Source organism: Cervus canadensis, chromosome 6 (assembly GCF_019320065.1).
Source record: "Cervus canadensis isolate Bull #8, Minnesota chromosome 6, ASM1932006v1, whole genome shotgun sequence".
In the NCBI taxonomy this organism is placed as follows: domain Eukaryota; kingdom Metazoa; phylum Chordata; class Mammalia; order Artiodactyla; family Cervidae; genus Cervus; species Cervus canadensis.
In genome coordinates this window covers 57,256,269-57,268,911 of record NC_057391.1, presented here as the reverse complement: position 1 = coordinate 57,268,911, position 12,643 = coordinate 57,256,269, and the positions used below count along the sequence as shown (strand labels likewise).

Here is a 12,643-nt window from a genome sequence, read left to right as displayed (position 1 = left end):
AATTAGTTTTTAAAATGATAAAATATTAAGAGAATATAACCACACTACTAACAGAGGTACTCTCTGGTAGTAGGACTGTGAGGGGCTTGATCACATAGTAAATGTTTTGGATTATTCAACCCTTTCTGATGTTAATGTGTTTGTTTTTAGGGGAAAAAAGATTAAAGAAAGAATGTAAATCCTTCTATAGCCTGATTTGTCGTTAAGTCAAAACTGATTTCTTTCATATTGACTAGACCTCCCAAAGCCAAATGATATCTAAAACTCATTTCTATGCATTTCACAAATTAGGAAGTAACTTTCAAGTTATTCTAAATATAACAACAGACATAAAGTGACATTGAAAAGTAGGAAACAAAATACAAATTAGGATAGTATTACCCTGCTAATTGTTAAATTAGTATTTACTTAATTGGCAAAAAGATATTCGCAACCATCTAGAACCTAGAGGTAAGGGAAGAGGGTCTCTGGTCAGACGATGAGAGAAATAACAGTCAACTGATGTCTTAGAAAAGGCAGATGTTCTCTAGGACTCTGGTAATATGCCTACTGAATTGGAGAGTGTGGAAACTAAGGTTATTCACTTTGTACATGATTTCCTCTGGCAAGCCTTAGTTCTTTTCCAGGTTACAATGGAAACAGCAGACAAGAAACAGAAAAAATATGTATAAATTTGTAGGTGGGGGAAGGGAGGAGGTTACAAGGGGTGGATGTCCTAAGAGGACTGGAACTTAGAAGGAGAATGGCAGTTCCTAGTTCAAAATCCCAGTAAATGGGCAGTATATGCCCATATTCCCCAGTGAGCTCTGAATACCTCAAGGGGTTGCAGCACGGTGCAATTCTTTTCAAACTAACAACTCTAAGTCACTAAGTTAAATTATTAATTCATCAGATATTCAAGGAACACAAACTATGTGCCATTCACTATGTGCCAGGTGGTAGAGAGGAAGAGAAAAAAACACTGCCCCCCACCTGAAGAAAACTCCAAATATAGCAGGAAACACTTAGTACACTTCAGAGAGATTTCTATTAAAAATAGCTGAAACAAGCTTCAGTAACCTGAATGGAAAAGTCTCAGTGATTTGGCAATTCTCTTATGTGTAACCTCTGATTTCTCAACAAAGCCAGGGAATGAAAAGATGACTGCTCTACTAAAATTTTCATTATTACCTTTATAATACGAGTCACTTATGAATGGAGAGAAGACCATGAAAAGGGAGGAAATATGAGGGCCTACAGCAACCCTGTCTTCTAATGTAAAATGAACCTAGGGAGAGGATACACATAAAGTAGCATCATATCACCCATTTGTTCACTCATGAAAACTGTGCACATCTTTGATTTCCTTTTATCCTTAGAGCAACCCTCGGGAACTGGAATTATGGATATTGCAAAGACAAGTAGGAACAGAATCCCATTACCAGCTTCTGCTTCTTGTACAGCCGCCAAAGGCAGAGCATGGCGTCCAGACGTAGGCGCAGGAAGCATCGCCTGGACTCCAGGGTCTCCTCTGCCCGTGGCAGGATCCTTATAGATCTTGGTCATAATTGTCTGAAACAGATTATCTTCATAGTTAATGTCTATTAAAACTCTAATTAAAATGCTAATATTAAAAATATAAAAAGAAAACAGCCTTAAAAAAATCTGGCCTAAACTATCAACATTTTTCTTAGGGTTTTATGTGAATACTGTCATTACTATCAGCTAGACTCCTATGATTGTATGTTCCAAATGAGACCATAATCCAACAGAGGACTGGTAGACTAGCTATGGGACAGATGGAGATATCGTTTGCACTTTTAAGATATTTTAAGAGTTTATGTGATCAACCCACAGGACTGACATGAGCAATCAGAATTGTTCTTGGAAATCCGAAACATTTTCACTGCAACAGGGGGCAAATTCATTAGAAATTTACAATACTAAGCTTATGCCTTCCACGAATTGAAAGTAACAACAATAAATATCTTTGAAACTTACATAGTATGCTATGTATCTAAATACTTTACATTGTCATTTGTTGACAAGGAAAGACCATTCAATTCTAATGTTAAGGAGAGAAACTGAGGCTCACTTAAGTGAAAATCTTGCACAAGACCATTTCCTCACTAGTATTTATTGAACACTTTCTGCATTCTACTTTCTGTTCTGGCAACACGGCTACTAACTCACTAATGTTGGGACATTTTTTTAAGACAATATATTTTCCAATTTTGGACAACTAGTGAATCCCAAACAGACCAGATGATCTTGAGAAAGCTGTCTTGTTTAATTACTTAAAATACTTTATATATCTTAATTCTGGAAGCCTTGATTTTGAATCACTGTCAGGAAAACTACCCATGTAGCCCAACAGAAGCAGAGGTCAATAGGTACAAAGACTGCAAACTCCAGGCAATCAAGACGCTATGAGGTTGAGACCAAAGGAGTAATAAAAAATGATCCCAAAGGCAGCTAATGTTTCCAATTTCTGCTCAGAACTGGAGAAAAACCAAGATGGCAAAAAAAAGTAGCAATCTTTTTGTCTTAATTTTAACTTGACATTGGTGGTAAAACCACACATCCTTAAATTTGTTTAAAAATTGTGTTCCAATTGCTATTTCTCTTTTCTTTTCGTCATTATGAACTGCTGTATTAATATACTTAGTATATAAATATAAATAACATGTTTGATAAGGCATTCATTTTATTGGAAACTGTATTTTTAATTCATTGCAACAACTTGGCCATTTAAAATCTTGATAATCTAAACTTAATTGTTCTCACCAACAAAAAAGTACAGTAAATAGGTGAGGTGATGGATGTGTTAATTAACTAAATGGTGGAATCCACCCAGGGATCGAACCCAAATCTCTTGGGTCTCTTACATTGGCAGGCAGATGCTTTACCACTGTGCTACCTGGGAAGACCTTTTCACAATGTATATGTGTATCAAATCACCATGATATATACTTTAAACATCTTACAATTTTATTTGTCAATTATAGTTCAATAAAGCTGAAAAAAATTTTAATTAAATCTTGACATTTAAGTAATTTTAATGAGGACTTGTTTTATATATACTGATCACTTTTTTCCAGTCTTAAGTTTCATGAGAAGTTCAAAAAACCACAAATTTAATTAATTATAAATCACAGCTCTTCACATTTACGGCACTTGTATCACAAATTTATAATCACTGCTTTTTAATCACTGCTTTATCTCAAGGTCCTGAGCAGAGTTAGCTCTAAGACAGCAGAAGGCTGAGTACTACTCTTCTGTGACAAATTTCTGTAACAAATGCCAAATAAGACATTTCAGAGTCACCCTTCTCCCGAGAATGGAATCTGATCCCACTCAACATAAGCTGCAAAAGTCTAAGTTCTGAGCCAAATTATGTGAATTTGTCTCCATATACGTGTAAGACACATAAAGTCATACAGAGGGCCTTATCCTGCTTGCACAACTATGTGTGCTCAGTCACTCAGTCATGTCTGACTCTTTGTGACCCCATGGACTGTGTAGCACGCCAGACTCCTCTGTCTATGGAATTTTCCACACAAAAATACTGGAGTGGGTTGTCATTTCCTTGTCCAAGGGATCTTCCTGATCCAGGGATCAAACCCCCATCTCTTGTGTCTTCAGCATTGGCAGGCAGATTCTTTACTGCTGTGCCAGCTGGGAAGCCTGCACAACTATAAGCCCTATAAAAAGACCCCGGGGTTGATTCTATGCTAACATTAGAAGAATGGTGTTGTGAGTTTCTTGACTTTTAGAGCAGACAAAAGTTTGCTTCAGGAAAGCAAACTCGAAAGCATATAACATGATCTTCCCATCACTTCATACCCTTTAAGTTGCCATAAATAATTTTTCTTAATTATATACTTCATCCAAAAATTCTCAATAAAGTATTTTAAGCAGTAATCATGGGAATTGGTCTTGCCCAGTGAATTTTACACTAAAAGTAATATTAGGCAGTAACATCTTTGTGAAATCAAGAATAAAAATATCAACTGGGTTGAACTGGGATGGGGTAGACTGATCTTTCAGGTTCCTTTGGCTCTACAATTCTGTATTGTTTCAAATGCAAGATGCAGAAAGACCAAGCTGTGTCATTTTTATCCTACCCAAATCCAAGGAATTAGACCAGGGATTTGTATTTTATTTTTCAGATGAGCAACTATAATTTATGACTACCCAAAGTAATAAACTAGACATTACTAAGTATGGGATTAGAACTCAGATTTTCTTTTTTGTAGCCTATAATTCTTTCCAGTAGGTATTAATACCAAATGCTCAATCCTGGCCTTGAAAATCTTTAATCACAATATTTTAATGAATCTTAACTCATGTTTCAACCCTTCCATCAGACAAAACTTACAATATTGGCATTTGTTTCTACCTCAAATACCAAATGTTAACACTGGCTGCTCACAATGGCTAGAATACCATTCTGGAATTTTCATGTATATCTAATGTATTTAACGATAAGGCAGCAAGACTTTGGTTTTATTAGATCTTCCACACAAACTAAAAGCTGGTGTCAGAGAATACTTATACAATGAGAAGAATACAACTAATCCATTCTACATGCACATACAAAATACACCAACAAAACTCTGCCTCAGAGTTTTATGTGATTAAACCGTACCTCTACTTGTTTATTTCTAAAACAATATTCTTTGGACTCAGTGTTTTTTTGCCTGCACGAGATATAAATTCAAGGGTAAGCAATAGGCTTTCAAACTCTTTAGAAGTTCTAGTTTAATACGATGCATGTTTCTTAAAGTTGTCATGTCCCCCAAAAATAGGAATGAAAGTTATTCCATTTCTGAAATCTGAGGTCCTTACAAAGAACAGCATGGGTTTTGTTTTGTTTTTTTAGGGAAAAAAAGATATCTAGAAGATAAAAGCTCTGCTCATATTTGTGGCACTATGAAGGAGCAAAGTTTTGGGGGCAAAAAAATATATATTGCAATCCTTTGAATTTGCTAAAGATTTTTTAAACCACTAGTAAAAACACAAGTCTCACATCTATTAAACTGGAGAATGAAGAAAGGAAGAAATACCAAATGCAACTTCAATAATCATACATGACACTGAATCATAGCTCTTTTCACTTATCAGGAACATACCTTCCCCCAGTCTGAGTCGATAGATTCTATCAGTAAGGAGAGTATATCTTGAAATGCTTTCTGTATGCAGGCCTTTAGTTTTTCAAAACATTGCACAGACATCCATTTCGAAGAACAAGTCGACAAGAGTTCCAAAAGGGGCTTACTCTCTGAACCACTGGCTTGCTCCTTCAGAGTGTCCTTTAAGAGAAACTCCAAGACAGTTAGGATGTCCTCCTCATGCTGATGGATTTCCAGTTGGATCCGCCTGGCTTCCTGCATAGTCCATTCTCTGCGGCTCTGGTCTAGACACGTCTGTAATTCTGTCTCCTTCTGAAGAAGTAGTTCAGCTTTTTGCTTCAAAAAGTCTTCCTTAGCTGCAGCAAGCACCTCATTAATTTTATTTCGATGGTCATCTAAAAATTGCCGGTAATCTTGCTCATTTTGTTCTTGAATTCTGTGGATTTCTTCTTGCTTTTCTTTGCTCCACTCACTCCGGGCCTTTGCCAGCTCAGCCCTGACAACCACGGGGAGTTCCTCATTCTTTAACTCAAGCTCTCTCTGCAGAGAATGAATCTTCTCTTCCATTTCCTTTCCAGGTGTGACATTTTTCTTCATATTTGCAACCTCGCTTTTCCATTTCTCTTTAGCTTCAGAAACAGCAAACAGTATCTAAAGAGTAAAACAATATATAATGAAAACTTTTTATGATTCTTTCCATCAATAAAAAAAAATTAAAGTTACTGTTTGGGTTAATCTTTGAACTTGTCAAACAAGAGATTTAAAATCAAAATTAAAGAGAAAAAGTAAATTTAAGTATGACATTAGTTGGTCCTAAAATATAATTACACCCAATGTGAAGATCTTTGCCCTCATTTTAAACCATCTAATATTTTGTCTTATGTAAGACAAAAATAAATAAAATTTAAAAATAAAAATTAAACAAAATTAAAGTATAAAACATCCATTTCTATATGGATAACTAGAAATTTAAAGTGACCAAAAAATATACAGTTACATAATTATCTGAAATTAATTTTAGAAAAAAAATTTGTATTTTAATACAGATGCTATCTCAAATCTAAGCCACCCAAAAATAAATCATCTTTTATGTGAAGCAAAAAGCAGCCTCATACGGAAATCTTACTATTTTTAGGAATGTAACACTTACCTGAACAATAACTTGCTGGCAAACATAATGTATTTTAATGCAATTCTACTGCTTAAATCAGTTCATAAAATATCAAACAGAAAAGTCATTTTTTTTCATTAATCTAATTTTTCTTTGTAACAGAATAACAGGACAAGTAGATCATATGCATCAATAGAACACAAGCAAAAATTAACAGGGGATTAAAAATCCTGAGCTCTAGCTCAAATCCTGACTTGGACTACAGAGGCAGCCTCATATAATACAGGCTCTGGAGATAAACTGCTGAAATTAACAACTTCCCACTCCTCAACTTCTTTGATCCTCAATTTCCTCATCTATAATCTGGAGATAATTACAATGCCCATCTGATAATTGATTTTTTTATTTAAATTATTTAATTTAAATTATTTAAATAAGCAAAAAATTATTTAAGATTTTTTAAGATTAAATGACAAAAATAAGTAATCCATTTAAAGCACTTAGTCCAGAGCATAGCAAACAATAAGACTCAGAAAATATTATGTATTTACTGTTACTCTTGGCTGCACAGGCTTAGAAAATTTATCTGTTTTACACTGTCTTCTATATAACAAGCAGATTAGATGATAACCTCAAGTTCCTTTCACTTCTAATACTCCCTGGACTAAATCAGAGAAGCCACAGGGATACAAATGCAAAAGAATAATTGGTCTGGCCTAGATGGTGGTGACCACTATGAATCAATACCATATATACACTGTGGCTATGGAGATGAAGGGTTGGCTTCCTTAATTCTTAGCTATTACATAATTATAGCAAATTATCTTCAACTATATAGATTCCTAGGCACGTTATGTATCTTTACTCAATAAAATGTGTTCCTAAACAGTTGGATATAAGTCAAAAATTTTGAATCATTCTTTAAGTTTACTAAAGGAACCCACTAAGATGAGCTTTACAAAGGAATTCACAGCAAAATTCTTTTACCACCAGTAAAATAATTCAGTAGCCATGTGAAACATGTTTCCTTTCCCAAAAAGGCAAACAGGGCATGTCACAGTGGATGCCTGGAAATGATCAACAGGTAACTAGGGTAGAGGGGTCAGGTTCCAGGGAAATTGGGTGACCCGTCCAACCTCACCAAAACTATACAACCTCTCATATAAAGTTTTACAGGAGAATTTGGCAGCATTAATTGATTTAGAGCTTCCTGACATTGCTGCACATTAGAATCACCTGAGGAGCTGTTAAAAATCCTGACTGATGCCCAGGCCACACCCTGTACCAATTAAAACATAAAGCCTGGAGGGGGGAGCCAGGCAGCAGCAATTTTTAAAGATTCTCAAGTTTTTCAAATGTGCAGCAAAGTTGAGGAAACAACTTGACTAATTTTGGATTCTGGAAACTAGCTTTAAATTTCCAGATTTTGATGTATCCCTCTAATCTTACAAGAACTTCTCGGCCAGTGCTGAAAAACGCTCTTGCCTACCTCATTGGCTTGGAGGAAGGATTTACAACATGTTAACTCACTCCAGACCCATCAAATCAGCATCTCTAGGAGCAAAGCCCAGGAATCTGCTCTAACAACTCCTCCACGTGATTCTCATGCCTGTTGAAAGTTTGAGACGCAACACGTGGTCCTCTTGCTTCTGTATTTCTACATTCACATATATTCAATCAGGACTCTGTGTTCTTACGGAAAGATCAACTTATTATTCTTAACTTCTGAACTCTAAGAGACATATGTACATCATCATAGAGTTTCCTCTTTCTCTCTATCTCTTAAATTTCCTTTTGAAATATCAACTCATTGGAAAAGACCCTGTTGCTGGAAAGACTGAGGGCAGGAGGAGAAGGGAGTGACAGAGGATGAGATGGTTGGATGGCATCATCCAATGGACATGAATCTGAGTTTGACTCTGGGAGATAGTGAATGACAGGGAAGGCTGGCGTGTGCAGTCCATGGGGTTGTAAAGAGTCGGACATAACTTAGCAACTGAACAACTAAAAACATACAGAGAATATTATAATGATCATCCATGTACCACCACATAACTTGAGAAAAATATTAAAACATTTTTTTTTTACTTACGCTGAATTATTCCTTAAGTAATTTGTGGAATATAAGACTATGAATACAACATATGATTCATTTACAATGTCTACTACACACATTATTTTCCAAAATTGTTGTGACAACAGGAGAGTAATATATGCTTGAAACTTCAATCTATTATATCTTGCGTATTACAATTAAGAGAGGATATAAACACACGGCATAAAATAGCACCTTAAGTTTGCTATTTGTGGACTTCTCATGAAGACTGTATGTTCATATATTTGGGGTACTTATCCATAGATTGTTTCTCATAAATCTGTATTGTTTTTCTTATCACATATAATGGTTCTATTTGATTCACTTACTTCCCTTATTTTTATTATCCCCTCTTTTAATGTTATTACATAAACAAAAATGTTTTAAATGGTGTACATATTTTATCCTATTTATCTGTCTTTGCTAATGTGCCTGTTGCTTCACTACCGAATTATGATGCAAATCTGAAATATTCAATTTCTTTTAATTTTCCTATACTTTCATTTTAAAATGCTTAATTTCTGAATCAACCTAGAGTTTACTGTGATGTTTGGGGTGGGAAAACAATTTTTCCAAAGTGCTGTCTGGCTATCATAAGATTACTTAATGTAGAATAATTCCTCATTCCACGTTTTGAAACAATTAAGTTCTTATTCGTGTTGGACATATCTTCAATGTCTCTGTAGTACTGAATGAAAAAGAATTCTATTTTTGTGACTCAACACTGTCTGAATTGTTGCTTTCCAACATATTCTATTAAGTGTTAGGGCTGGACTACTACTTCTTTTCCAGAATATTTTAAATTTCTTAGCCCTTTCAGTTTTCCAAATAAATTTTCAAATTATTGGGTTAAATTTCAAAACTAAGTTCAGTTTATTGGTATTCTGACTAGAATTGGTTTATACTAATAAAGTAAGTTGGGAGAATACAAATGGTTGTAATACCTGATGCTTCTAGTCAAGCAACATGACATCTCTGGAAAGAAGTGATGATTATTTACCAAAGGAAGTATAAGACTACTGACACAGCACATAAAACAACAGTTATACATGTGAAAGGATATCATATAGCTAACTGCTCTCTGATTCTCCTAGAAATACAGCAAAGTAGAAAAAGATTTTGTTCCATGGGTAAGGTTCCAGATTGTGAGAGTTTCATTGACTCTGAGACACATTCTCTTCCCCTCAAATACATGATACGGATGAAAACAGATCCCACTAGTTCGGTCCTGAGCTAAGCTTATATAGGCACTATTGCATGTAATCCTTCCACAAGGCTGTGAGCAGGTAGGAGTTCCTGGGACCGAGATGAGGTCCTCCTGAAGGTTCTTCCCAGGAGAGCTCTTACCCGTTTGGCCACTGACTGCTCCTGTAGCTCCTCCCACTTCTTCTGTTCTGCTCTTACAAGTGCTTTATATTCTGCCAGCTCTGGCAGTTCTTCCAGCCACCGATGACGAGCATTCTGCACAGCTGCTTCTACCTTCAGGAGAGCAATTGCGAGAGATGGGGAGGTAAAGTAAGGTATACAATTTCAGAAAGATCCCATTTGCAGGAAGCCTCTCTGATTCCCTGTGCATTTTATGCTGTTTTGCACTGGAGTAGTTAAACTGATTTCAAGTACCTCCCAGCCCTTATCCCCAGCAGTGAATTTAATCCTTCTGTTCTAAATGTTCCATACTGGCCCATGCAAATGCCAAAAGAGGAAGCAGAAAGCTATACATGTTTAATGGCCACTACAATTAATAGAAAGAGCTTCCCTGGTGGCTCAGTCAGTAAAGAATCCACCTGAAAAAGAATCCACCTGCAATGCAGGATATCAGGGTTCGATCCCTGAGTAGGGAAGATCCCTTGAGAAGGAAATGGCAACCCACTCCGGTATTCTTGCTTGGGAAACCCGAAGGACAGAGAAGCCTGGTGGGCTACAGTCCATAGAGTTGCAAAGAGTCAGACACAACTTAGTGACTAAACCACCACCACCACAACCACCATTACTAGAAAATCATAGAAATTGCCACTTCCAACAAACTCCTATTTATCTCAGGGTGAAAAAGAAGAAATGCAGGAAGCTTGCTCGGCGTTGGCCTCTGTCCAGTCAGTATACCCACCACCTTCTCAGTCCTTGTGCCTGACGTATCAACATATGCACACAGGCAAATGCACCAATACAGTTTAGAGCCTTATACTCGACAATTTTTCTTGCTGTCAAGGATGAATCTGTGACTATAAAGTAAGGGGGATACTTCAAGTCAAGCAAAAATATAAGCCTTGAATTATGAGGGTGATCTGGTTGTAAATCCATTATGGGTTACCACGGATCATTTATTAAATAATCTTTCCTATTTCCTTGTTCAAAATATCAAGATATACATATGACCATACATACACACAAAAGCAGAGTTGATGTAAGGGGCTGAATTTGTCACTAAGATGCTAAATAAATTTATAGGTAAATTCTAGAAAGTTAAAAACATGGGGAAAAGATAAAGCTCCTACAGAAATTTATATTCCTTCATAAGTTACTGCAAACATTTCCTTTCTACAACATACGGCTTTTTGTTTTTCTTCACAAGATCTGTAATTATATAAATACCGAACCAGCACCCTTAAATATGTCCCTTTGCCAATAAAACACTTTATTAACTCTGTTCAAAACTTAAACAGCTGAGAAAATTATTTTTCTAACTGACTGAAAATACCCTTAATAAAATTACATATACTTGCCTATGCTTCCATACTTTCAGTATCCCTTGTAAAATCATGAATAACAATTTATCAGATAGGCAGAACAAGTATTTATCAAAAGCCGAGTACGTATTTTTTTAAAATTTTACTTCAGATATTATCTTAAGACTTTACATTAAGTAACAGATCTAAAATTTTAAAATATATAATAAATAATATTATATTAAGGTCCGAGGACCTCTGAGGGCTAGAAACCTTGTCAGGTGGTTTGTTAGGTAAAAATTATTTTCAAAATATTTGGACCTCCTTTATCTTTTTTACTCCCATTCTTTCATGTGTAAATAGTACAGTTCTCCAGAGGCTACATGCTATATAATGTGTCACTTCCCTGAAGCCAAAGGCAAATATGCATGAAGACTCTTATTTTTTAAAGTTTTCTTGCAGTTTTTTTCCAATACAGTAAAAAAAAATTATACAACCAACATAGCAAAAGCTGTTTCAAGTCTTCAGTTTTTAAAATTGTAAAGACATCCAAAGAACAAAAAATTTAAGCATCACTGTAATAAACAATATTGACAAAATAATAACTCAGCTTTATTCTATTAACACAGAGCTATGCTTTTCTCTGTCTGACCTTTCTTGGAAGCAAGTAACAGGCCCCACTTAAAAAGGAGCTACCTTTTTGAGTGCTTCCAAGGGGAGGTGATGATACCCTTTCTGGCCACAGGATTTATAGACAAAGTCGCATTTAAAAGGTAGGCTTCCAGATTCAAGTCTCAACACAAATATTGTTAAATATCTTATTCACTTTAAGCTTACATATCTGTAACTACTTTAGCAAAATATTTTCCATAAAGTTAGATACGAAAGATACATAAGTAAATTATGCTTCATTCAGATGTCAAACCATCATCATTAACCTCAGTCATCTTAATATTTAGACCAACTCAGAGGAGCACACATTTTGTACACTGAAAGAATATAGAGAAAAACTGAGAGTTGATAGTTTTGTGACAAAAATATAGTGAAAATTTTAGAACATAAGATTGTTACTCTACACTAGGGTGCACAAAATATTTAAATATAAAGTTATGAACAAGTTCAATGGCAGCACTTAACAGGTTTTCATTAGTAGGCAGTTCCAATAATTGTGCTATAGTAAACCTGCCTATTACCTGTTTGGCAATATTTTCACAGTATTTGAGTTCCAGTTCAAACTCAAGTTTCTTCAAGTTCCCCTTGATGGCTGTTTCCTTCTCTTGCTCTAAATTTTGCTGGATCTTTCGCTTCTTTTCTTCTATCATGATTGCCATCTCTTTCTTGGAAATAACATCAATGGTGGTTTCTTGGTCAGTTTGGCTGCAACAATCTGAGGTCTTCTTTTTCATTGCCTTTATAGTTTGATCCAGTTTAGACTGCCACTCCTTTTCAAGCTGTTGAATCAGTTCTTGTTTGATCTGTTTTCAGAAGAAAAATCACATGAAGAGAAAAATATTCAAATAAGCAAAAACTAGAATTAACAGGTAGCCAAAAAAGCAACCACAGATGGTTTGAGAACCATCTAACATTGCTGCAGTAATCACGTGAGGTTTTGAAATGTCAATGAGAACATATCCTACAGAAATCCTGAAAGTTACTCTTT

At 35.5% G+C, this 12,643-nt stretch overlaps 1 protein-coding gene across 8 annotated transcripts in view; it reads right to left on the bottom strand.

The window, feature by feature from the left end:
• CEP152 (centrosomal protein 152) overlaps positions 1–12,643 on the bottom strand; it is a 98,814-nt gene that overhangs the window by 21,410 nt on the left and 64,761 nt on the right. For all 8 annotated transcript variants that reach the window (XM_043472049.1, XM_043472050.1, XM_043472048.1 and 5 more), the window contains 4 exons: positions 12,177–12,458; positions 9,668–9,799; positions 5,115–5,765; positions 1,422–1,551 (listed from right to left, as the gene is read on the bottom strand). In XM_043472049.1, the coding sequence (XP_043327984.1) occupies positions 1,422–1,551; positions 5,115–5,765; positions 9,668–9,799; positions 12,177–12,458 (1,195 nt within the window). The remainder of the gene's footprint in view (positions 1–1,421; positions 1,552–5,114; positions 5,766–9,667; positions 9,800–12,176; positions 12,459–12,643) is intronic.